We start from the raw sequence: 24,540 nt of genomic DNA on the forward strand, positions 1-24,540 counted from the left end.
CACAGGGTGAACAAAGCTGTGCTTGTCACCCACGCTGGCTCACATGAGCAAGGTCTCCAGACACCAACGCCAGCCCAAGGGAACAACAGGGCACAAAGGAGAAGCCAGTGCTGGCTGGCCAGGAGGGTCACCCCCTCCCAGAGTGCTTCCAGTCCCCCTGGGTTGGGGGGGCACAGCCTTGTGGCTGCATGCCAGCCATTGGGCATGTCACACCCAGCCTGGGGTCCCTGCTGTCCAGGACTGTCATCTCCCAGGAGCGGCCAGGCCCAGCAACTCAGCTGCCTTGCAGCCCCAAAGAGGTGCTCTAGCCAGTGGGTACCATCAGGGCTTGGATGCCTGAAAGCTTGCATGCCAGCAGCCTTCAGCATCTCAAGGGGGTTTATCTGCTGCTGTTGGTATCAGCCAGAACAGAGGCACCACTGCCCAGGGCTCCTGGGGAGACTTGGCAGCTCCTCCAGCCCTTCTGCGGCACCTGTGCTGGAACAAAGAGTGAGGGTAAAGAAGAAGAAGGGTTAACCTGGGTGAGGCAGGGAAGAAAATGGCCTCAGGGCACTGCAGGTAGATACAGCCTGCCAGGAGCATCTCAGAGAGACTTGGCCTGCATCTGCAGCCACGGCTGTGCTGCAAGGTCTTCTCATCCTTGTGTCTGCAGCATGAGAGGGAAGGTTGAGAGAAAGCAGCAAGCTGCTGCTCCCCAGCATGGTGCACTAGCCCCATTCCTGCCCCACAGCCCCTCTTTGCAGACCCCCATGTCAGCACCTTCCTCTTTAACAGGTCCTGAGGGGGCCAACCCCCTCCTTGGCTTTTGCAGAGAGAGTCAGGGACGGACATTGCCTCACCGTGAGCAGGGCAGGGCTGATTGGGTGCAGGCAGAGGTAGCCGGCGGCAGGGCCAGCCCTGGAGGAAGCGGGGTACCCTGCACCCCAGCATTCGACAGGAAGCCAGGGGAGAGGTGACAGAAAGAAGTGAAATTTCACCAGCCAGAAGTGTCACCGCCGTCCCCTCCTCGCGCTGAGTGCCACCGCTGCCGGCATACTGCCCCCGCACGCCGCAGGGTGAGGCTAAAGGCTTCCGTGGGTGACATTGGGTCCCCCTTCACCACGAGCGCCCAAAGCCGAAGGGCTGAGGTGTGGCGAGGGTGGCCCTGGCCCCGGCAGGCGGGGACTGGAGGGCTTGAGCGGTGACGTCTCCCCGGGAGGAAACAGCTGCACGCCAAGGACGAGCGCCCGGCCACAAGCACCGCACCGAGCGCGCCGGCCGCCGCCTGCCCCCCGAGCACCCCCGGACAGGCCGCGGTGCTGCCGTAAGTCTGCGCCGGTGGGCAAGGGGATGGCGCTGGTGGGCAAAGGGACGATGCCTGGCGGGCAAAGCCACCGCGGTGCCATGCGAGGCTGGCCTGGCAGCGAGCTGTGCAAGCGGAGGCTCTCTCCGAGGGGTGGCTGCAGGGGGGTGTCCTTGGCTTCTTTTTCTTGTCTTTTTCTTTCTTTCTTTCCTTTTTTTGTTTCTTTTCCCTGAAAAAATATTTCCTTTTATGCACAATTCTTCCTTTTTACCAAGAGCCTGGGGAGCTGCCCTGCCCGCCGGTGCCGTTTCGGGTGAGGGCTGGCGCTGTTGCGGGGGTCCTGGGTGTGTCCCGGCCGGGATGCGGCTTTGTGCTGCGCTGCGGCGGCCCTGGAAACAGCCAGGCAGGGATCTGAGCTGGGCACGCTGGAGAGAATCCCCCTCCCCCGTTGGGTACCCACGGAGTTTTGCACAGGCAGATGCACCGTGTGGCACCCCGAAGGCACGGAGCTCTAGAAGAGAAGGAGGACTTTCCGGTGCTGGGGTTCCCTTTCGGGGCAAGGGACGGCCCCAAAGTGTCCTGCCTCACAGGGAGGACGGGTGCCTCTCTCTTTAACCTCACGAAGCTCCCTTTCCATTCAGTGCTGGAGCACCGGGTGTGTCCTGGCCTCCGGGAGAGGCTGGCAGCAGGCTGCAAAAATAGCTGCTGGGCTTCTGGGGTTCACCCCAGAGCCCAAAGCCATGGTGGGGCTGTGGAGAAGCTGTTGGGGTGCGCACTGCTGGGGGATGTTTGGCAAGGGCAGGTTGTTCTGCACAGGGGGTGGACTGTGACCACCATTCAGGATTTCTGATGGCCCTTTCTGTCTAGGGACCTCCACAACCCAAACCTCTCCACCATTTTGGGAGGGGCAGCTACACCCCCTGCAGCCGCCAGGTTTCACCTCTTGCCCCACAGATGTGGTGTCTGCCCAGTCATCCTTCCTGGATTGCCTGCTGACAAGGCAAGAGGAAGGGTTGCCCCCTCAGCCTCTGTGGAGGTGTCAGCAGCAGTGGGGGGACAGGGATGGGGCACTGCAGGGACAGGCTGGGGTCTGGGTGTGGCACTGCTGAGATGAGTTGAGCAGTCTCAGCCCTGCTGCTGCCTGCATGGAGCGAGGCAGGAGGGCTGTGCCGTGCAGGGCTTTCTTCTCTCCCCAGAGTGCACAGATCCGTGTACAGGCTCCTGAGTGGCATTGAAAGGCTGTGTGGGTTGGGGGCTGGGATCCCCTGGCACCCACCCAGCGCCCGGCCGCAGTGCAGCCCCACTGCACTCAGGGCATGCAAGGCCTTGTCCCCAGCCACGGGGAAGTGTGGCCAAAGCTTGCAGGCTCCCTAGGCAAAAAGAGAAGGGGAGGTGAGGTCAGATCTAGGGTTCTGCAAAACTTCCTCCCCGCAGCAAGGCTGCCCCTGAGCGCCAGGCAGCTTCCCGCAGCCGAGCAGGGTGACCCAGCCACACCTATGGCTGTGGGGCTGGGGGTCCCCCCCCGGCTGCTCTGGCAGGGATTCAGGACCGAGCCCAGAAAGTTCATGGGATTTCTCCTACTCGCTCCACAGCGTGGGGCAGAAATCCCCCCCAGGACGGCCCCACTGCGTCCTGAGCTTTCCTGCAACGTGTCTCCAAGGGAGGGCTGGCCAGGAGGAGGCCTCAGGGCTGGAGCTCAGCTGACGCTCAGCGGTTCATTGATGGCCTGCCTCCATTTTCCAGCTGTTTTTCTCTCTGCCTCCTTCAGCTTTCTCAGACCTAGCAGCACTGCCTGGGGACTTTCTCCGGGTGGGTGGGGGAGAGCCTGGGCCGCCGAGGGTTGCAGCTATAAATGGTGCTGGTGTTAGAAAACAACTTGCCAGTTACCCTGGAAACCCAGCGAGGCTTCCTGAGCTCTGCTGGTACGTGGGGCTGATGGAGGCCTTGATCTGGGGCACGGGAACTCAGATCAGAACTGGTGGAACTTCACCAGAACTGCCCAGCCCCACGCAGCAGCTGGGGCAGCCCCGGCAGCAGCTGGAGCTGGGATGGTGCCAAGGCTTGGGGGGTGCTGCAGGGAGCATGGCAGGGTGCAGGAGAGGGCTCAGCTCTGCAGAGGATGCTCAGCCCATTTCCAGGTATTCAGCATTTTCTTCCCCTGGATTCTCTCTGTGCTTGGCAGGAAGCTGTGCAAGGGCTCACCTCTGCTGGGGTCCCCAGGTTGGTGCCAGACACCAAAGGGCCTTGACTCTGGTGATCACAGGGTGGCTGGCAAAGCCCCTCACCCTGTGCCACCCCAGCAGCACCTGGCCATAGCTGTCCTGTCCCCGCAGTGGTGGCTGGCAGTGGCACCCAAGGGAGGGAGAAAAGCCATCCTCAACTGATGCAGCCCCCCAGAGAGGGGTTTTGGCTCACATCAGCTTTTCTGTTCCCTCCTGCAGCTCCACTTTGCCCTTGCCCTGGTGATTTGCAACTTGGGAAGCCATGGCACCCAAAGGAAAGGTAAGGGTGACCCACACGTGGTGAGGATGGGTACTGGGGATGCTGCAAGGCAGACCCCAGGGACAGGACAGCATCTGCATCATGCAGCAAGGGTGGTGGTGATGTGCATGGAAACCTGTTTACGTTTCTGCCTCTCCAACCAGTGCTGTCTGGATGGGGGAAGTGCTGAAGCAGGGAGCTGGGAGAACAGGGATACCCAGGAGCAAAAACCCCTTTGGGCCCACATCAGGATGGAGGAGAGAAGCAGGGCTATGGAAAGAGGAGGAGAAGAGACGTTGCACTGGGGATCTGGGCTTTGGCTGAAGAGCAGTCCCTCCTGAGCACGCTGCAAGGCAGGCAGCCCCGCTCTGGCCTGGATTTCTCCCCGCTCTGAGCCAGGGCTGGTGTGCTGTGGCAGCTGGCTGAGCAGGTGCTCCCCTGCAGCCAGGAAACATCGCAGCGTGGGCGGACAGCCTGCCGGGGAGGGCAGCTGGGGCTGCCGGGTACAGCCTGCCTGCAGCCAGGCGGGGGAGGACTCCAAGGCCAGAGCCTCCCTGCTGCACCGCCTGGGCCCAGGCTCTGCTTTCCATTCTCTACAGAAACCGAGCAGTCGTTGCCTCCAGCCCCGTTACCCACAGCTTCCTGCCCAGCCGGGGCGGTGGTTGCCTCTGGGTGGGGAAACCGAGGCACGGCGAGGGGCGAGCATCACCCCTGCAGTCACCCTGGGCCCTGAGCAGCCATGTGGTGGGAGACAGCAAAGCCACGTTAGGAATTCTGCTTCCACCCTCCTGGCCCCAGCCTGGCTTATTTTTAGCTGGGAGGTCCCGGGCGGGCTGGGATGACTCAGAGGCTGGAGGAGGGGAGGCGGAGGGCCCAGCAGCTGAAGTGGGGGATGGAAAGGGACATGAGGGCTATGCCGAGGGTGCAGCAGGCAGGATGCTGTTTCCCTCCCGAGTGATGTTTCTGCACCTCCCCGGGGCTTGTTCCCACTCGAGTGCAGGGAGCATGGGGTGATGCACAGCGCTGAGCTCCTGCCTCAGTTTCCTTCTCCCCCTCCCTATTTAACCAGGGCCACCCGGTCATTCCTCCATCACCCCTGCAACCCCAGCACCTTCTGGGCAGCCCTGTCCCCTCCTGTTACCTTTGGGCACCTCCTTTGCCTTGCAGCTTCTTATTTAGCTCTCTGCAATGCACGTGTGTGGGCAGCAGCTTGTCCCGAGCCAGGAGGGCCTGGGAGCTGCCGGGAAGCAGGGCTAAATCCAGCACTCCTGATGAATCACCTGCAACACGATCTGTCCCTCTGCCTCCCCCGAAGGGCAGCGTCTCCTCTTGCCCCACCCGGTCCCCACCACGTGGGACCCCGGTGCCAGCAGCTCCTCCTAAGGGGGCCTGTGGGATGTGACGAGGCTGGACTGGCTTGTCCCTGGAAAATGGGAGTACAGAGGCTGGTTTCTGGAGGTGCTGGGTGAGATGCACGGCAGAGCTGTTGTGCCACAGCACTGGGAAGAGGCCCCAGGGGAGCAGTGGGGATGGGGCTGCCCCATGTCCATCCCCATGGGCTCATTCCTGGAGGTACTCACTGGGACAGGGGTGATGGTGCTGCTTGCCTGATGCCTGTCATCTCTCAGGACATCTTGTCTTTAGATGCCCACATTTGCAACAGCCCCAGGCCTTTGTACAGCTTCTTGGGGATCCTAAACAAGCCCTGCAGCAGCCCCTGAGTGAGTGAGCACACCCTGGCCTGGCACATGGTACCAAGGGAGCTCAGAGTTTCTCGGGGTGCTGGCACAGCCCAGAGCCCCAGCTCAGCCTGGCTCCCCAGCTGAGGAATTGCTGCCCTTCAGCCCTTCCCACTCTGTGCCTCTGGCAGGAATGCATCCCAGTCCCTTAACGTGGGGCCAGGCTGGTTTCACATCTGCTGCCACCCCGGGTTTGTGCTGATCTCGCTCAGTTTGGCCTCAGGCTGCCCCAGGGTGAGCTCCTGATCTCTGCTTTTCCCTGAGGTCTCTGTTTGGGGAGGTCTCTCCTGCAGTCCCTGTTGTGCAGTTTGGAGGTGCAGAGGAGCAGACAGAATTGGATCACACCAAATTCCAGGATTTCTTGGGCTTCCAGGAAATTCTTTCCCTGTACCCAGGATCTCTGCTCCAACCCCTTGGACCCTGCAGGAGCACAGGCTGGGGCCAGACAAGCTGTGGGCAGCTCTGGCACTTCTCATGCTTAGCAGCTCATGTTGTGCCTGTAAATGTCTCCTTGCTGGGAGGCCATGCAGAGCTTGGACATCCTCAGCATCTGGAGGGTTTCCCTGCTCACAACAGGCAGTAGGAAAATTACTTCCTTCCTTGCTCCCAGTCCAGTCCTCATAATTCCCTTCAGGCTGGCTGCATTGCAGGGGGATCACCCTGGCCTTCCCATGCTATGCCCTGTGTTCAGAGTCTCCAGCCCTCCCATGGGGACCTCAACGTGCTCAAGAAGCCTCTCTTCAAACCACCAGCTCTTGCTAGTACAGCAGGGAGGGTTGTACCCAGCTTAAGCAAGCTGCAAACAGAGCAGTGACAGTGAGATCCCAGAGGGAATGGTGTGTACTCCAGTGAGCTGGAACACAAACAGTCTGCGTGGCAGGAAAGGAAACAAAGAGGACGAGTGTTTGTTTGACCCTGGCTTTTGCTTTGGGGCAGCCCAAGCAGCAGCAGATCTTGCCCCAGCCCTGCTCAGCTTCTCCTTCCCTCATTTCACTGGGGACTGCTCCTTCCCCTTCCACCTTCTCTCCTTCTTTCCCCAGGTGTACAGGGGGTCGGTGAAGGATTTCCCAGGCTTCGATGCCAACCAGGATGCAGAGGCTTTGTACAACGCCATGAAGGGCTTCGGTATGGGTGCTCCTCTGGACTGTCACCACGGGGCCACTCTGATGTCCCCCATTCCTTTAATTGACCCTTGCATGGCTGAGCATCCTGCATCCCCTCCCCTCTCATGCCTTAGCAGCATGCCAGGACCTCTCCTGGCTCCCCCTTTCCTCCCGGGAGCCGACTCGGCCTCCCAGCCCTGAGTCAGAAGCAACTTTGACCACAGCAGGATTGCTATGATAAATCCTGCCTTGGGGGGTGAGACCCAGCCCTGGGGCTAAATGTAGCTCTCCCTGCAGGCAGTGACAAGGAGGCCATCCTCGACCTCATCACATCCAGAAGCAATAAGCAGCGAGTGGAGATCTGCCAAGCCTACAAGTCCCTCTATGGAAAGGTAATGGCTGAAACACTCCCCGGTCCATACCCCACCTCTGGAGGTGGTGGTGGCTGCCACCAAGCAGCCTATGCAGGGACCAACCTCTCCCTGGAGCCACTGAGAGGTGCTGTGGAGCAGAGGGATCCCAGCCCCTTTCTCCTCCTGCACCAGGACCTCATTGCAGACCTGAAGTACGAGCTGACGGGGAAGTTTGAGCGGCTGATTGTGAGCCTGATGCGGCCCCCCCCCTTACGGTGATGCCAAAGAGATCAAAGATGCCATCTCGGTAAGGGGTAGGCAGCCCCCACAGGGCCCCTCTGAGGACACCTCATCTGGTCCCGCTGCTCATGGGGCTGTGTCTCTGCCCACAGGGCATCGGCACGGATGAGAAGTGCCTCATCGAGATCCTCGCCTCTCGCACCAACCAGGAGATCCACGACCTGGTGGCTGCTTACAAAGATGGTGAGGGTCAGGGAAGGGCAGGGGCTGCCCTGAGTCTCCTTAGGACAGGACAAGGGGCAGAGGTGAGGAGATCCCGCTCTCCAGACCCTGACCTCTGCCTCTTCCACCAGCCTATGAGAGAGACCTGGAGGCTGACATCGTTGGAGACACCTCGGGCCACTTCAAGAAGATGCTCGTTGTCCTGCTACAGGTATGTCCCTCTGTCCTGCATCTGCAGGTGGTGGGAGCCTGCACCCAGTCACCCAGTGACTCTCTGTCCCACAGGGCAGCAGGGAGGAGGATGATGTGGTGAGTGAGGACCTGGTGGAGCAGGATGCTAAGGTGAGGCTTGGCAGGTCGCTGGGATAAGTGACATTGAGGCAAGGACAAACTGGTGGCGCTGTGACCATCCAGACTAGGCTTAGGCTTGCAAAAGGAGGGTGGGCACCATGGGGACTTGTGCTTGGGCAGAGCCCCATGTCAGCAGCACCCTGACTTGGGCTCTGCTCCTTCTTCATCCCACAAGGACCTGCTGGAAGCTGGTGAGCTGAAATGGGGCACGGACGAGGCCCAATTCATCTACATCCTCGGGCGGCGAAGCAAGCAGCACCTCCGCCTGGGTGAGCCTCTCCTGCCAGCTCAGAGTTGGGCTTGAAAGTATCTTGGCAGCTTCTCCAGGCATCATCTCACTCTTGTCCCACAGTCTTTGATGAGTACCTGAAGATTTCTGGGAAGCCAATCGAGAGGAGCATCCGGGGAGAGCTCTCTGGTGACTTTGAGAAGCTGATGCTGGCAGTGGGTAAGTCAGGCCCTGCGTGGGGAGTGCTGTGAAAACACCCCACTGGCCCTGCTGGGGTGGGAGGGCTCAAGGCAAGAGCCACTGAGGTTGGGGTTGTGGCTGTACCCAGGTTTCAGGGAGCTCAGGGAGGCTCCTTTAGGGTGGGTGGGGACACTGAATGTGGTGGCCAAGGGATGTGGGTGCCTAGAGGCTGGAAGCACCGGTGAAGCCAAGTGCCAGCATCCCTCACCAAGCTTCAATTTCCCCACAGTGAAGTGCATCAGAAGCACAGCAGAGTATTTTGCTGAAAGGCTCTACAAGGCCATGAAGGTGAGTAGATCACCCCTTCTCCAGGGGGCTCCTGTGAGGAGGGCTCCCTTGGCACGGGGTGCTGCTGGAGGGCAAGGTGACGCATGCCCGTGAAGACAGGACCTGTGTGGCAGTCTGCTCTTCCCTCCAAAGGAGTTAGTTCTTCAGGCTTAGGGCTGGGTAGAAACTTGGCAGAGGCTTCCAAAGGCGGTGGGCTGAGCAGGGTTGCTTGGCCATGCTAGGATTAACGTGGGGGCTTCTCCACTGCAGGGGCTGGGCACGAGGGACAACACCCTGATCCGCATCATGGTGTCCCGCAGCGAGATCGACATGCTGGACATCCGCGAGGTGTTCAGGACCAAGTACGACAAATCTCTCTACAACATGATAAAGGTGAGCTCCTGGGGTCCCCAGTCACCCCCTAAGCAGCTGCTAGTGCTGCCTCCCTTCTGATGCCACCTGTGGAAGGCTTGAGTCCTCCCCCAGCTATCCTGTGCTGTGTGTCCATCTTCGAGGATGAGGCTCAGGGAGACGTCTCTCCACACGCCCATCCTGGGGCACTACCTTGACCCTTCCCTGTTCTCCACCTGTCTTTCCAGGAGGACACCTCTGGGGAGTACAAGAAGGCTTTGTTGAAGCTGTGTGGAGGGGATGATGAGTAAGACCACCTGTACCTTGTTTGTTCCTCTCCATCCCCATGGTGCTGGGTACGAACCTCTGGCTCAGAGCCTGGTGGATCACCTGGAGCAGCAGCACCCACAGTGACAGTGGTTTGCAACAGGGGGCTCTGTGGTCCCTCTGCATGGCCAGCCCTGATGCCACATAGCAGCCCCTGCAGGGCAGAAACAAGCACCTGGAGGGAGGATGTTCCAGTGGAGGCCGTTGGGATTTACCACCCCATTCCCACCCAGCCCCACAGCTAGTACCCAGCTCCTGCCCACCTGCCCCTGTGCCTGGCACCTGGCAGGTACAAAACACCCTGATGAAGGGGCAGGCTGGGGTGGGGGGTGGCTGCTGGCGGGGCGTGGGGCCGCCCCAGCTCACTGTCCCCTGTCCTTGCCCTCCCCTTGCAGTGCTGCAGGTGAGTTCTTCCCCGAGGCGGCGCAGGTGGCCTATCGGATGTGGGAGCTTAGCGCGGTGGCCCAAGTAGAGGTCAGCACCCCCCAGTCTCCCCCCTTCTGCTACCTGCCAGCTTGGGACCCCCAGCTGCTCCTTTCTGCTGCGGGGGTCCCAAGCACCAAGCACAGCCAGTCCTGCACCTCCTCTCTGCCTCTTGCTCCGCAGCTTCTCTTGATGCCTTTCTCTGGTTTTGGGGCATGAGGTCGGCAGACGTAACCGCAAGGGCTTCACTAACCCCCTCTGTCTGAGCCTCCCTCCCTCAAGGCAGCAGACCCTGCATGTTTGTGTGATGCATCGCCTGCAGCCCTGGCTCCAGTGCCCACCAGAGACCTCCTGCTCCCCAGGGCAGCCCACCCCGATGCTGGGGCAGCGCTGTGCCATGGGGAGCTGACAGCCTGCATGCAGCTGGAGGCACCCACGAAAGGGTGCTCTGAGAGGTGCAGCAATGATGCCCTGAGCCCTGTGTGCTTGGGGAGGATGGAGATGTGCTGGGAACTGGAAGGAGCAAGAAGGTAGAGTTACAGGGCAGGAATGGGCACCCTTCCAGCAACTCTTCTTCTGGCTCACAGCTGATGCAGCCAGCCCTGGCCAAGCTGTCCCAGTGCACAGGGAGGTGGGTGTGACACCCACAGGACACCCAGCTCCAGGGACTCTTGTCTGTCACTGTCTTCTTCTCGCTCTCTGTTGGCCTGGCTATGGTTTGTCCTTGATGGAAGGGGTGGCAGTGGCAGGGACATCCTCACTGAGCTCCAGGTGCTTGCACTAATACACAACCTGCTTTGGCCTCAGCTTGCCAGGTGGCACCTCCCCTCTCTCTCTCCATCTTGTCCCTCTCTCCCTCTCTCTCTCCATCTTGTCCCTCTCTCCCTCTCTCTCTCCATCCTCTCCCTCCCTCTCTCTCTCCATCCTCTCCCTCCCTCTCTCTCTCCATCCTCTCCCCCTCTCTCTCCATCCTCTCCCTCTCTCCCTCTCTCTCTCCATCCTCTCCCTCCCTCTCTCTCTCTCCATCCTCTCCCTCCCTCTCTCTCTCTCCAACCTCTCCCTCCCTCTCTCTCTCTCCATCCTCTCCCTCCCTCTCTCTCTTTCTACATCTTCTCCCTCTCTCTCTTCATCCTCTCTCTCTCCATCCTCCCCCCCCCACCACTCTCTCTCTATCCTCTCCCTCTCCCTCTGTCCCTCACACCCAGCTCAGGGATGAACCCAAACCTCTCTGCATCCACAGCTGCGAGGAACTGTGCAGCCTGCAGGAAGCTTCAACGATGATGGGGATGCACAAGTGCTGAGGAAGGCAATGAAGGGCCTGGGTAAGCAGGGGCCATGCACCCAACCCCTTCCTCCTGCTGCTCCTCAACAGTTCCTGGGGCAGACAACAACACCCTGGCCCACAGAGAGCTGCGTGGAGGAAATAAAGACATGGGTTTGGATCTGCCAGAGCTCTGCCTTCCCCACCTCCTCAGTTCAGAGGGGTGGTGACGTGCCTGTGGCCAGCCAGTGTGGCTCTGCTGGTCCCCTTGGCTCCCCCCAGCATCACTGCTGTCACTGCAGGCACTGACGAAGGAGCCATCATCGAGGTGCTGACACAGAGGAGCAACGCCCAGAGGCAGCAGATCCTGCAGGCTTACAAGGCACACTATGGCCGGGTACTGCCAGCCCCCTCCTCCCACCCTGCTCCTTCCTTCTGCCCCTTCCCATGCAGAAAGAAATCCTGCCCAGGGAGCAGTGGGCAGCCAGGGCACCCCAATTTGCCCTGGCATGACTTCCCCAAGGAAGACCAAGCTGCCAGCAGCCTGTGCCACCACCCCAAGGGGAGGGCGTCCTGCCCAGAGGCCTCCAGAGCCAGGACCTCCCCAGAGCCACCTCACAAAATCTGACCTGAAACCACACCAAGGGGCTGCCCAGGTGTCTCCCACCTCCACACTCTCCTCCCTTGCTTTCTCCCCCGTGTTGCCTCAGCTGATCCATCCCTGCAGAAGGATCTGGGGACTGAATCCTTTTGCAGGACCTGATGGCAGACCTGAAATCCGAGCTGTCGGGCAGCCTGGCCAAGCTGATCCTGGGGCTGATGCTGACACCGGCACAGTACGATGCCAAGCAGCTGAGGAAGGCTGTGGAGGTAATTGCCACGCTGGTGGCATGAGCTTCAGCACGTGAGGGCGAGGTGGTTGGCACTGGGGTGGTGCCAGTGCTGCTGGTGGCCCGGGCCTGGGAGTGCAGCCCAGCTTCACACCCCGCCCCAAGGCTCTCATCTCCTGTGTGCAAAGAAAGCAGAGCAGTAAGCACCAGGACAAAGACCTGGAGTCCAGTTTGGCCTCTTTGTAGCCCAGCATGCTCTAGCCAGCTCATACAAGAAGCCTCTCAGGGAGTCCTCCCACTGCTTTACAGAGCATCTCCCACTTCACAGTGGGAGCAGTGCCCTGCCAAGCACAGGAAGCCACAGGAGAGCCACAGCAGTGGCAGCTCGGTGGCATGCACCACTAGGCACCAGTCACACCAGCTGGAACCCTACTAGCAGCATATGGGCATTCCTTTGTGCTGGCTCTTCCCAGCCCCTGGGGACATTTGCTGGGCATGGACTTTTGGCACATGGTAACCCTGGAGCTAGAGTAGCCTCTGCTTGCCTGGCACTGGAGGGGTGATGGTGCCAGTGGCACCTGCAGCACCCCACCTGCCACTCTCTTCCAGGGGGCTGGCACAGATGAGAAAGTCCTCATTGAAATCATGGCCACACGGAACAACCAGGAGATCAAGGCTATCAACGAGGCATATCAGGAAGGTATGGCAAAGGAGGGGCATGGGGAGCACCCAGGCCCTGGGCACACACCACATTTAAGGCTGGGCAAAGCCCTTTCCAGAGCCCAGGGTACATTTTTGTCTCTGAGCTGGGTCCATAGCTTGGTGCTGGGAAGGTCTGTCAGTCCTTCCAAGCAAGGGCAGCTCTTCTCTGGGTCCAACACTCTTATTCAAGAGATGTGGGAGCCTGGAATAAGGCTGGCAAGAGTCTTCAAATCCACCCTGTGATTTCTTACACTCCCAGACCCATCACTTCTCTTTCTCATCCATCCATGCCTCCTTCTCCCTAGGGAAAGAGGTGCAAGGTCCAGGCTAAATCCCTAGCCTCTTCTGTCCCAGAGAGCAGATGGTTTAAGCAGATGGGTCTGTGGTTGGTCACCCCCAGCCTCTCTCCCTGGCACAGTGGCATGCCCCACTTCTGCCACCAACATCTCCTCCCTGAGAGCTCTTTTGCAACGATCCCTTTTCCTCAGGAGCACCTGGAGCAAGAGGCTGTGCTTGTGCCCAGGGCATTAGAACTGCTGGGGTGTTCCTGTCCTCCCCAGGCCTCAAAACAGCAGATGGAGGCATCCACTTCAGCCAAGCAAATGCTGGAGGATGGTCACCATCATCTGCAGGCCCCACAGGGATCATGGGCACAACAGGCACTGGTGGGTGGGAAGCAGAGCTGCAGGCAGGGTGCAGGGCTCAGCCATCTCCCTTCTCCACAGCCTACCACAAGAGCCTGGAAGACGACCTCACCTCCGACACATCAGGGCATTTCAAGAGGATTCTCGTCTCCCTGGCTCTGGTGAGGTTGGCTTCCTTGCTGGGGATTGTCCCTTCCCTGCCAGGGGCAGCAGTGGGGTCTGTGGAGAAGACAGCATCACCACCTGGCTGGGCAGCACAGCTGGACTTTGTCTGCCACCCCTTCTTCTGTGGCTCTCCTGGGAGATGTCCTCTCCCCAGCTCCATGGAGTTTTTGTCTTGAACCACAGGGCAACCGTGACGAAGGACCAGAGAACATCACACAGGCACATGAAGATGCCAAGGTGAGAACCATGCTGGCAGTGCTGCTAGAGGCTCTGCATCAAAAAGAAAGGGGGGGAAAAGGATGTTGGATCCCCTGGTCTGGAAATGACATCTTCAGGGAAGCAAATGCTGCTGGGGCAGGGTCTCTCTAAGCTGCAGGGGCAGCTGGCAGAAGTGACACCTTTGGAGGTAGAGCTCCCCAGCCTGATTTCCACTGGTCTAGGCTCTGCTGCTCCATGCCTGGGGGAGCTGCAAACCATGAGAGTAGCCATGGGCCCCCAGCCCCAGGGAGCTCCCAGCAGGGGGCTGCACCACTCCTGCAGAGCTCCTGCTTTGGGATGCAGTAACAACACACTCATGCTGAAGCCTTTGAGCTTCAAAGGCAGCTTTGGGCTGGTCTGCAGGAGCTCTCTGTGTTATGAGTGGGGCAGCCTTGAAGCCCAAGCTGCTTTTCACCCTACCAGCATGCCAGGATGCCAGCCCTCAAACCACTGCCTCATCTTTCCTGGGCTGTGGTGAACCAGGACTTTCTTCCCCATGAGAGTGGTGAAGCCCTGGAATGGGTTGTCCAGGGAGGTGGTCGGGGCGCCGTCCCTGGAGGTGTTTAAGGCCAGGCTGGACGAGGCTCTGGCCAGCCTGATCTAGTGTGGGGTGTCCCTGCCCATGGCAGGGGGGTTGGAACTAGATGATCCTTGTGGTCCCTTCCAACCCTGACTGATTCTATGATACTATGACTTGGAGGGGGAAGCCTGAGCAGCCAGAACTGGTGCCGGGGGCTGCTGGGGCCCCATTGCTTGGCTCAGCTCCCGGTCCCAGGAGACCTGAGACCCTCAGGCTGTGCACTTCAGCTCCCCGCTCCCTCAGGCCCAGCCTTGTCTGAAAGGGGCTGGGGAGGTCGGTGCAGGGCCAAGCCCCAGCTGTGCCTTGGCCGTGCTGCGGCGCTCCGGCGCATGGCAGCCGCAGGCAGCCGCAGAGCTCCGGGGCCGGGCCGCCGCCGGCAGAGGGAGCAGATGCTGCGCTGCCTGCACCCTGCCCATGCACTGCCGCTCACCTCCACCTGCTGCAGAGAAAGAGAGAGCCAGGGGGGACAAGCACAGGGACGAGCCAGCCAGGCGGCAGCTGGCCTGGCTGTGTTTTGTCAGCAGAGCTGCTCTTCCCCTCCTCCTGCTGCAGGCTTGGTGTGAGCCAGGCTGGGGCCAGGCAGGGATGCTCCCCGAGGAGCACCAGGCTGGTACCCAAGCCCCAGGGGTTGGGGGGCTCACTTTGCTTGGCCAAGGCCACCTCCCCACCCCAGGTTTTGGTGTAAAGGCCAAACTGGAGAAGCAGACAGGTGCTAAGATCAGGCCCACTCCCCAGGGAGCTGGGGGCAGGTAATTTTAAGGGGTTTTGCTAGACTTCCCTCACTTCATCAGGGAAGGAGAAAGGTCAGCACCTTCTGACCCTGCTGTCTTCCTGTCTCTCTCTTTCTCTCCACCAGGTTGTTGCAGAGACCCTGGTGAGTGGCTGGCCTTTTGCTCCTCAGCCTTCTGCATGTTTTGAGGGGTTGCTGTGGTCCTTGGGTGCAGTGCTGGGGCAGGGTATAGCAGCCCCACCATGGAGCCACAGGGGCCCTGCTTCCCCCAGGGTCCTTGCAGCAGGATGGGTGGCAAGGGCACAGATGGAACCTGCATGACAGCACTGCTGGGCAGCAGAGAGAGAAAGCCACCTTCCTGCCCTTGGGAGGGCTGGGGCCCAATCCTGCCTGCTGCTGGCTTGTGTTCCTGGCAGCATGGGACTTGGGGCTGGCTTCCAAAGTGGGAATTGCTGAAGGGGTGACATTGCTGCCATAACCTGATGGGTGGGGTGAGCACAGCTTTCCCACTAAGCCCCACAGCAAGGGTGGCAAACATTTCATCTATGAGCACCCCTGATGTGGCCCTCCTGTGTCTGGCAGCTCTGATTTCCCTGTTCCACAGTGGTCACCCCCAAAACGTTCTTCCCAAAGTCTTAAGCATGAGCATTGCAAAGCTTTTTATTTCCCTCACACAAACTGGAGAAGCTCTTTTCTCAGAGGTGATGTGTGAGCCTGCAGCTGTGCACCTTCCCTCCATGCATGGAAGATGCATTGCTTGGGGGGTGGGGGGAAGAAAGACAAACCACAAACCCTATTCTCATGCTCATTAGAGGCCACTGTCCTTGTAAGAGGGTGCTCAGGACTGGCTGTCCCAGGAAGAATTGTTGTTGACCTTTGTCCCTCTCTGCTGTGCCCATCCCCCTGCCTCCCTCTTCACTGGTGGTTGCTCTTCCAGAAACTTGCTGATGTCTCCAGCAACGACTCCAAAGACTCGCTGGAGACTCGCTTCCTCAGCATCCTCTGCACCCGCAGCTACCCACACCTGCGCAGAGGTAGGAGCACATCCCTCCGTGCCTGCTGGGCCCTCAGCTGCCACCCTGACTGCCTTGACTGGGGTTGGATGGGGCTCCTGGGCAGCACCAGACTGGGGTTACCACAAAGAATCATAGAATCAACCAGGTTGGAAAAGACCTCAGAGATTGTCAAATCCAACCTGGCACCCAACACCTCCTGACTAACTAAACCACGGCTCCAAGTGCCACATCCAATCCCCTCTTGAACACCTCCAGGGGTGGTGACTCCACCACCTCCCTGGGCAGCACATGCCAATGGTCAATTATTCTCTGTGGGAAGAACTTTCTCCTCACCTCCAGCCTAAGCCTCCGCTGGCACAGCTTGAGACTGTGTCCTCTTGTTCTGCTGCTGCTTGCCTGGGAGAAAAGACCAACCCCCACCTGGCTACAGCCTCCCTTCAGGTAGTTGTAGGCAGCAAGAAGGTCTCCCCTGAGCCTCCTCTTCTCCAGGCTAAACAACCCCAGCTCCCTCAGCCTCTCCTCACAGGGCTGTGCTCCAGGCCTCTCCCCAGCCTCATTGCCCTTCTCTGGACAGGTTCAAGTGTCTCAATGTCCTTCTTAAATTGAGGGGCCCAGAACTGGACACAGAAGGCTGAAGTTTGACCCCCAGTGGTGGTGGGGATGAGGTGGTGAGAGGAGGTGGCATGGCCTTGCGTTCGGGGTGGCTAGTTGAGGTCGGCCAAGCTCGCTCTGGTCCTGTCTGGTCCATGGTTGAGGTTTGAGTCTCCTGGATGCCCAGGGCTGGGGTGGAGCTACTCTGTGGTGACTTACTCCTCCTGTCCTTCCCCAGTGTTTCAGGAGTTCGTCAAGATGACCAACCACGACGTGGAGCACGCCATCAGGAAGCGGATGTCAGGGGATGAGAGGGATGCCTTCCTGGCCATCGGTCAGTGCCCAGCCCCTGCTCCCCTGGGGCAGGGCTCCCTGCAGGGCAAGCAGCCACTCTGCCTCCCTCTGCCAGTGGGATGTGATGGCAAATTCCTGCTGCCTTGGGGCTGTGGAGACTCCCAGTGTGGCAGGGGGTCAGAGCAATCTACAGGGACAAGACTGCACCCTTGTACCAGGGAGGGATTGCAGCTGACCCGGTGGGTGGGTTGTATCCCATGGGTGCCACCAAGCTGGTGCCCACTTTCTCTCCCCTCTGTGTTGCAGTGAGGAGTGTGAAGAACAAGCCAGCCTTTTTTGCTGACAAGCTCTACAAGTCCATGAAGGTACAGCTGGGCTCTGCCAGGGCTGAGCTGTGGGAGGGAGCTATGCTGGGCAGGCACCCTTTGGGATTCTCTGATTTAACCCCCTGCAGCAGTGATGGGGTTTGTCTCCTGGCTGTCCCCCAAGGGCAGGGCTGAGCTCAAAGCAGCAGCACATCAGCTTTCTGGGGGTAGCAGGAGATGTGGCAGGTTTGTGCCTTGCCAGCAGCAAGCCCACAACATCTCCAAGGAGAGATCATGGAATGGTTTCAGAGTGGTTTGTGTTGGAAGGGATATTTGAAGATCATCTAATCCAAGCCCCCTGCAGTGCAAGAAGATCTGCAACTAGATCAGATTCCACAGAGTCCCATCCAACCTCACCTTGAATGTTTTCAGGGATGGGGCATCTACCACCTCTCTGGGTAATTGGGCAAACCTGTGCCAGCATTTCACCACCCTCATCATGAAATACTTCTCCCTCTATCTAGTTTAAATTTCCCCTGGTTTTGTTCAAAACCATTGCCCCTTGTCCTTCTGCAAGAGGCCCTAATGAAAAGGTTCTCCTCCTCTTTCTTACAAGCCCCTTTAGGTGCTGTAAGATGGCAGTGAGGTCTTCTTGGGGCCAGGCTGAACAGCCCCAACTCTCTCAGCCTTTCCTTACAGCAGAGGTGTTCCACTCCTTGGGTGATTTTGGGGGCCTCCTCTGGACCCAATTCTCCTCTTAGTCTGTGCTGAAGTTGCCAGGAGAGTGCCTGAGCCCCAGGTTCCTCCGGGGTTACTTGTTCAAGCTGCCCTCTGCAGGGTGCCGGCACAGACGAGAGGACCCTGACCCGCATCATGATCTCCCGGAGCGAGATCGACCTTTGGAACATCCGGGGCGAGTTCCTGGACCTGTTTGACAAATCACTGCACCACATGATTGAGGTGAGGGGACAGGGGCCAGCCCCATCCTCGTCACCTCCTCTGGCTGAGCCCTGGCCCTCAGCCCTTTGGGAGCGACACAGGGGCCGAGCATCACCTGGGGAGGGCGAATCCGCCCCAGCCAGCCTCGGTGCTGGCAGGTCTGGCTGCAGAGGGGATGTGCTGACATCTTCCCCTGCTGCACAGACCCCCGTGGGGCGGCTGGGGCACGGATCTAGGTTGTTCCCCGCGCCCAGCACCTTGAGCTGAGCTTTCCCAGGGCAGGCTCCGTGACGCGGGTCTCCCTCTTGCAGAAGGACACCTCCGGCGACTACCGCAAGGCTCTGCTGGCCCTGTGCGGGGGCGAGGACTAAGTAGCCACGGGGGCTCCTCCTTCCTGTCTGAGCCAGCACGCACGCAGCACCGCCTGGATGTCACTGCCTGGATGTCACTGCAGCTTGGGGGGCTTCAGGGGGCGCCTGTTCCCTGCGCAGGACGATGCTCGCTTCGCGGCAGCGCACTGCAAGCTGGGGGGAGCCGCGGGGAGGGGAGCAGGGGTCTGGGTAGGGAGACTGTGCAAAACGATTCACACCCCAACATGCCACTAGCCCAGGAATCCACCCTGAGGGAAAAGACAGTTTGGGATCTCCTCAATAAAACCCTATTGTTGCTGACCCTGGCGGCGAGAGCAGTTGCTTCATTGGGGCAGGGTTGGGTGGGACTGAGCCTGTGCTGAGGAGGCTCAATGTCTCCTTGCTGTTGCCTTGCTCCCTCCTGCCCCAGCCCCAGGGAGAACCCTGGAGACAGAATCACTGAGTTGTCAAAGTTAGAAGGGACCTCAAGGATCAGCCAGTTCCAACCCCCCTGCCATGGGCAGGGACACCTCACACTACAGCAGGTTGCCTTAAAAACCTCCAGGGTTGAGGCTTCCACCACCTCCCTGGGCAACCTCTGCCAGTCTCTCACCACCCTCATGGGGAAGAACTTCTTCCTTTAATCTAAATCTATCCTCCTCTAGTTTTGCTCCATTCCCCTGGTCCTATGAACCTGACATCCTAAAAAGTCCCTCCCCAGCTCTCCTGTAGCCCTCTTCAGATACTGGAAGGCCACAATTAGGTCTCCTTGGAGCCTTCTCCAAAGTGAACATCCCCCAGTCTCTCAGCCTCTCCTCACAGAAGAGATGCTGCAGTGCTCTGATCATCCTGGTGGCCCTTCTCTGGACAAATTCCAGAGAGACCCCAAGCCCTTGTGAGCAACACTTCAGGGTCCCAGAGAAAGGGGTTGGAAATGTTTATGGGGCTGGAAGCAAGGCACAGATCTTCACAGAGAGCTTCACTTCATGCCCCTGAAAAGCCCTGGCAGGGCTTGTGCTGTTGCGTGGATGGTGCTTGGGTGATGCTTTTACAGCCCAGAGACACAGACAGGACTTGATGGCATCCATCTGTCCTCACACACTGCTCCCTGTGCTTTCAAGCTGCTGAAGGAGCAGCCAACAGGCACATGCCATCGAGGCTACACCACCCCCTCCAAACAGTTTATGCCTGCACTTCTTCCCCCAGCAGCCAGGAGGAAAGCACTGGAATTTCCAAAAGTGGGAAATTCCAGCACTTTCAATTGTTTTCCAAGCCTGAACAACAAAACAAAGTCCTGAATCTCCAAGCAGTCCTCAGAACAGCTGGGTGAGGAGAGCTTCACCTTCACAATATCAAAGCAGCCTTAGGAGTAACACCACAATATTATCATAACACTTCAGCTGAGGTTGAGAAGCAGAAACATGTAGAGACAAACCAGGGAAGCTGAGACAGCCCAGCTGGGTGTTATCCCACTGAAAATTCCCTTGATGCCTTCCTGTAAAACATCCCCTTGTAATAAAATCATCTTTCTTGGGGGGGAAAAACAGCCTGGCTGAAGCTCTTTCACCCTCTTCTCTAGGGATAGGGGCTCCTCTGTGGAGGAAAGAGCATCTCATTGCAGGCAGCAGCTGGGGGGTTAAACTGATCCCCAGCTCAAAGCAGCCAATAGGTCACCTCCTTGGCTGGGGCCCTGCTGCAAGGACTGAGCAGATGCAGATGTTTGGGGGAGAGGATGCAGCCCCAGACTTCATCTGCCCATCGCTTCCTGCAGCTCCCAGCCTCACAGCAGGGAGGCTGCTGGAGAGCTGGGCACAGGACAGTGACCGTGGGGAGCAGGGCAGGCAATGTCCCTGCAGCTGGGAATGGGGCTCTCAGGGCTTGGCTGCCATGTCCACTGAAGTTTGGGGGCCCAGGAGGCAAGAAGCTGGCACAGCTGGGAGAGCCAGGCTTGGGGCATGGGGCATTTCAGAAGAGTGAGCTAATCTGCTTGGTGTTAGCAAGGGCCACATGTGAGCCACCATCCTGCCTCCTCCTTGTTGCCAAAATAGATGCTCCTGGGGTATGTACAGAGGGGTGGATTCCCTGGCCACAGGCATAAACACTCCAGGGAATTTTCTGGCTCTACCACAACTGCTATAACTTGTGACCCATAGCTCCATCACCCACAGCCTGGCTGCCTTGGAGCAGCACAGGATCCCAGGTGAGACCAGCCAGACCCCAGCCCAGCCTGGGGTGATGCTGCTGGCAGGAAGCCCAGCTGAACCCAGCACACCAGTCCCAAGCCCAGGAATTTCCCTGGCACCTGCTGCCAGCTGCTCCTACAACGAGGAGAAGACATTGAGGGCAATGCCAGGAGGATGACAGCACCTGGGGAAGCACAAGCATGACCTCTGGGACTCACTCTGCACCCAGGGCATTATTCCAGTGCCTGGTTGTTCTCACAGCTAAAACTTTTCCTGCTGCATCCAACTGGAATCTCCTCCAGAGTAATTTGTACTCCTTGCCCCTCATCTTCTCCATGTGACTCCTTATAAAAAAGGAGTCTCTGTCTTCCTTGTAGCCACCCTTTATATACTGGAACACAGTGAGGAGGTCTCCCCTAAGCCTTCTGTCCTCAAGGCTGAGTAAACTCAAGTCTCTCAGCCTTTCCTCACATGGCAGCTTCCCAGCCCTTGTATCACCTTTCTGGCCCTTCTCTGGACTCTCTCCAGCCTATCCATACCTTTTCTGCAGAACAGGGACTAAAACTGAACACAGTATTCCAGCTGTGGCCTGATTTTTCCTCCGCCATTTCTCATCTTGATGCTTTCTTGCAGGGGTTGATGAATTTGCAGCCAGCTCCTCTCTGGAGACTTGCTCCCATTTGGTGCCATGCATCACAGGAAATGCATCTCCCACTGCCAAGGGAATTGAACTCCTGCTGCCTTCCTGTGCTGGAGAGCCTGAGCACTCTGCACCAGGCCAGAGAAATGAGACACTCTGGTTAAAAGCAGCCAGGAGGAAGAAGGAGGTGCAGGGCAGGGGGGAGTTGCTTTAGTAGGACTCCCAGTGAAGCAAGAAGAATCCAGGACCAGCAGCACCAAGGCAGGCTGTAGACCCCAGGATGTGGAGGAGCAGAGAGGAGCAGGAGAAACCCAGTGAGAAGCACAGGGAGGTGGCAGCCAAGAGGTTACACGTGACCTGTCACCCTGCCAAAGGACCGGGGACAGAGGGAGCGTAACCTGCGGTGAAACAAGGGACACTGAGTCTAGGAAGGAGAAAGAACACGTTTGGCCCAAGCCAAGGCTGGGGAAGGAAGAACACTTGCTTTGTTCAGTGCCCAAACAAATCCCTGAGTAGCAAATTGTGCTCACTGACAGCAGATGAAATAATCCCCCGAGCGAGGAGTGCTGCGCTCACGAAACCCTCTCTATGTGGGCAGCTCACAGACCCTCCACACAAAGCAGCTTTGTGCATGGAGCATCCTGGTCTCCAGAGAAAATGCAGTTCATAGCTCTGCTCTCCAGGAACACCTCCTCTCCATCTGCTGCCTCCAACCAGCCCACTCTGAGGGCAGCCAGTGGCAAATCCCATGCCTGGCCTCCGTGATCCGCCAGCGGCTCAGGGCTAGGGAAGGAAATGGGAGGATAAAAACAATGGGCTCAAACCAGGGAAAGATTTAGGAAGGCTGTGAGCAGGGTAAGGGTTGGAGGCAGGTCTGTGCCAGCCACCCATGCCTCAGCCTCCAGAGCTGCTGCTGGGATCTGGGAGTTACACAGCAGCAGCTGGCACACGGCTGCTCTGCACATGGACCTTCTTCCTTGCTCTGCAGGCAAGGACTTGCTTCCAGGCAAAGCCACCGCCAGATTTCACAGGTTGCAACACCCAGAAAACCCCAGGAGCCCTCAGTTGTTGTGCAGAGGGTCAGACCTCTCCTTCTGAGTCAGCTCTGGGGACCACTGCAGATCCTCTTTGCTATTGCTGGGAGAAGGCACATCTGCTGCAGGGATGCTGGTCTCAGACCTTGGCCCAGTGCTGCAGTGTCAGAGAGCCACCTCCACCCCCTTGCTCTCAGGGGAAAGAATCCAGCCTTGAGTCTTGGGAGCTAGCAGTGGGGTGATCTTTGAGGTCTCTTCCAACTGGATGTCTTCTGTGATTCTTCAGCTCTTCCTCTTCCCAAGCCAAAGAAGGATGAAGCAGCCTTGACCTCCATGTGCCATTCACCAGGCAGCCTTTTCCCCAGAGGGAAATGGCTGAGCTTGTGGGGCTGCTGTCCCCACACCTGCAGTTGGCTTTCCAGGATATGATGACTGCTGAGAAGCCCTTTTGTCAGGCATTGCAACAGGATGAGACATGGCTCAGCAAGAGACGAAGAGGGGAAAATCCCCTCTGTGCCTGTTGTGGATCTTGCAAATTTGGACTCTGAATAATTCAAAGCACACAAGGAAATTCTTGGAGCACTCCTGGACCCAGATCCCACAGCTCTTGGCATATCCTCTGTAGGGCTGCACCAGGTCCCACTGCTGACTGTGGAGGAAGGGAGGGAAGGATGGTGAGGCTGTGAAGGAAAGCAGGAGGTGGTATTCCCCTGCAAAGTGGGTGATGCTGAACCTTGCCTCAGGCCAGAGGCAGAGAGAAAAGGCAGCTCCCCTTCAGCGAGGGTAAACCCAGCAAAGCAAAAGCAGCCCAGCATCCCTGGAAAGCTACAGTGTGCCTCTGACCCCCTGCAAAGGCAGGGTGCTGCTGGAGGTCTGGGGGAGCAAGATCATTCCCCAGTTCCTCCTTGACCCCTCTCCCGCCCCAGTCCCTTCCACACTCCCTCCTTCCCTCTCCCAGCAGCCCACTCTCCAGGAGCCCTTTCCTGCCCTCCATCCCAGAGCCCTCCCACCCTGCCAGGTTGATTCGAGTTCCTGATTTGCATAGGCAGCAGATCACAATGTTCTGGAAATCCCCTGCTGTGGCCAGAGCTTCCTCCCGACTCTCAGTGCGTCACCATCGGCCTTCAGCTTCCCTTCGCTGCTGGAGCGCCGGGACCCGATGCTGCCAGGGCGGCACGGGCAGCAGCCCCCAGCAAAGCCCACTGCTGATGCCAAGAGGCACCCACCTGGGGAGCTGAGCCCACGAGTGGCACTGGGACGCTGTGCCAACCCGGGGTGCTGTGCCAAACCCGCTGCCCCCTGCTCTGCAGCTGCCCCTCTGCTGCCACCGTGCCAGCATGGTGGCCGGTGCCAGCCCCATCACCACCCTGTCCGGGTCCCGAGGAAGCACTGAGGGCAGGTGGATTTACTGCGTACCTTGGGGTGCTGGCTCACTTCCACTCAGGGGCCACACCACTGGACAAGCACGAGGCCCACCCTGCTCAGCCCTGAGTGGGGTCAACCCAAAGGAAGTGAGTCCTGAGCCAAACAGCAGGAGCAGAGGGCAGGAGAGTGCTGCCGCCCCCATCTCCCACAGCATGGCCACAAACATGGAAGCCTTCACGTGCACAAGCCTCTGCTGAAGGTGCTGAACCCAACCCAACGTGCCCAGAGAAAATCCCCTAGTATGTAACAGTGTCAGCTATGACAGCTGCCATCAGGTGAGTCTTCACCCCTGGGAGCCTGGTGGGACTGAAGGGGGACCCACAGGAACAAAAGCCTTTGGTTTTCACAGTGAAATTTTCCCTGGCGTTTGGGCCAGCTCAGGCTGGTGACCTCAGGCAGAAACACAAAGAGCAGCTGCCTAGAGAGGTGAAGAGGCAATGGGTGAGAGCACATCATCGACTGACCACCTCCATGGGCACCTAGGCTGCAGACAGGCTCCATAGACCATGGTTCTTCAGCACTCCTGCCAAGCACCCATGCTCCTACCACCCAAATGAGCAGGACTACAGTAAGGTGCTTTTCAGGCTGCACAGTCCACACCTGCTGAGTGCAGACCAAACAGCCTGCCAGATCCAGCTTAGTGTCTGCTGGCGAAGAGCTGGGGAGCTGGAGTCAGCCTCTGTAATAAAGGAACACTGAAATCCCTGGTGTTTACTCCAGCCTTGGTTCTGAACATCAGTTGCCTCGGTGGACCGTTTCCAGGGGTTACCTACAACCCTGACACACCACCTCCTGTCCAGCTCCACCAGCAGAGCCAGCTCTTCCCCGGTCTCTGAGGAAGGTGCACCCTGTTCTGACTCCGGAGGTGGCTGAGGTTGGGATGGAAATACCTGGGAGACAATGACAATGCCTCTCACAAGATGCAGCAGGTTCCCTGGGGGGGCAGCTCAGCTTGTTTGCACACCTAGTAAAGTAGTTCAGAAAC

General features: G+C 58.8%; 1 protein-coding gene across 1 annotated transcript; it reads left to right on the plus strand.

Annotated features, from left to right (window-relative positions):
• The first annotated feature begins 1,183 nt into the window (after nt 1-1,183).
• On the plus strand, nt 1,184-18,594 carry ANXA6 (annexin A6). The gene is given in 27 exon segments (XM_068162072.1): nt 1,184-1,303; nt 3,724-3,784; nt 6,543-6,627; nt 6,903-6,997; nt 7,151-7,234; nt 7,236-7,265; nt 7,351-7,441; nt 7,552-7,631; nt 7,706-7,762; nt 7,947-8,040; nt 8,124-8,219; nt 8,470-8,528; nt 8,778-8,900; nt 9,107-9,165; nt 9,581-9,659; nt 10,849-10,930; nt 11,172-11,266; nt 11,626-11,739; nt 12,309-12,399; nt 13,127-13,206; nt 13,394-13,447; nt 14,905-14,922; nt 15,716-15,812; nt 16,624-16,719; nt 16,986-17,044; nt 17,822-17,944; nt 18,235-18,594. Coding segments are annotated over 26 exon segments (2,019 nt in total). The 5' UTR covers nt 1,184-1,303; nt 3,724-3,766; the 3' UTR covers nt 18,295-18,594.
• Nucleotides 18,595-24,540: the final 5,946 nt, after the last annotated feature.

Source organism: Melanerpes formicivorus, unplaced genomic scaffold (genome assembly GCF_026170545.1).
Source record: "Melanerpes formicivorus ecotype bairdi unplaced genomic scaffold, bMelFor1.0.p_v2 SCAF_2, whole genome shotgun sequence".
NCBI lineage: Eukaryota > Metazoa > Chordata > Aves > Piciformes > Picidae > Melanerpes > Melanerpes formicivorus.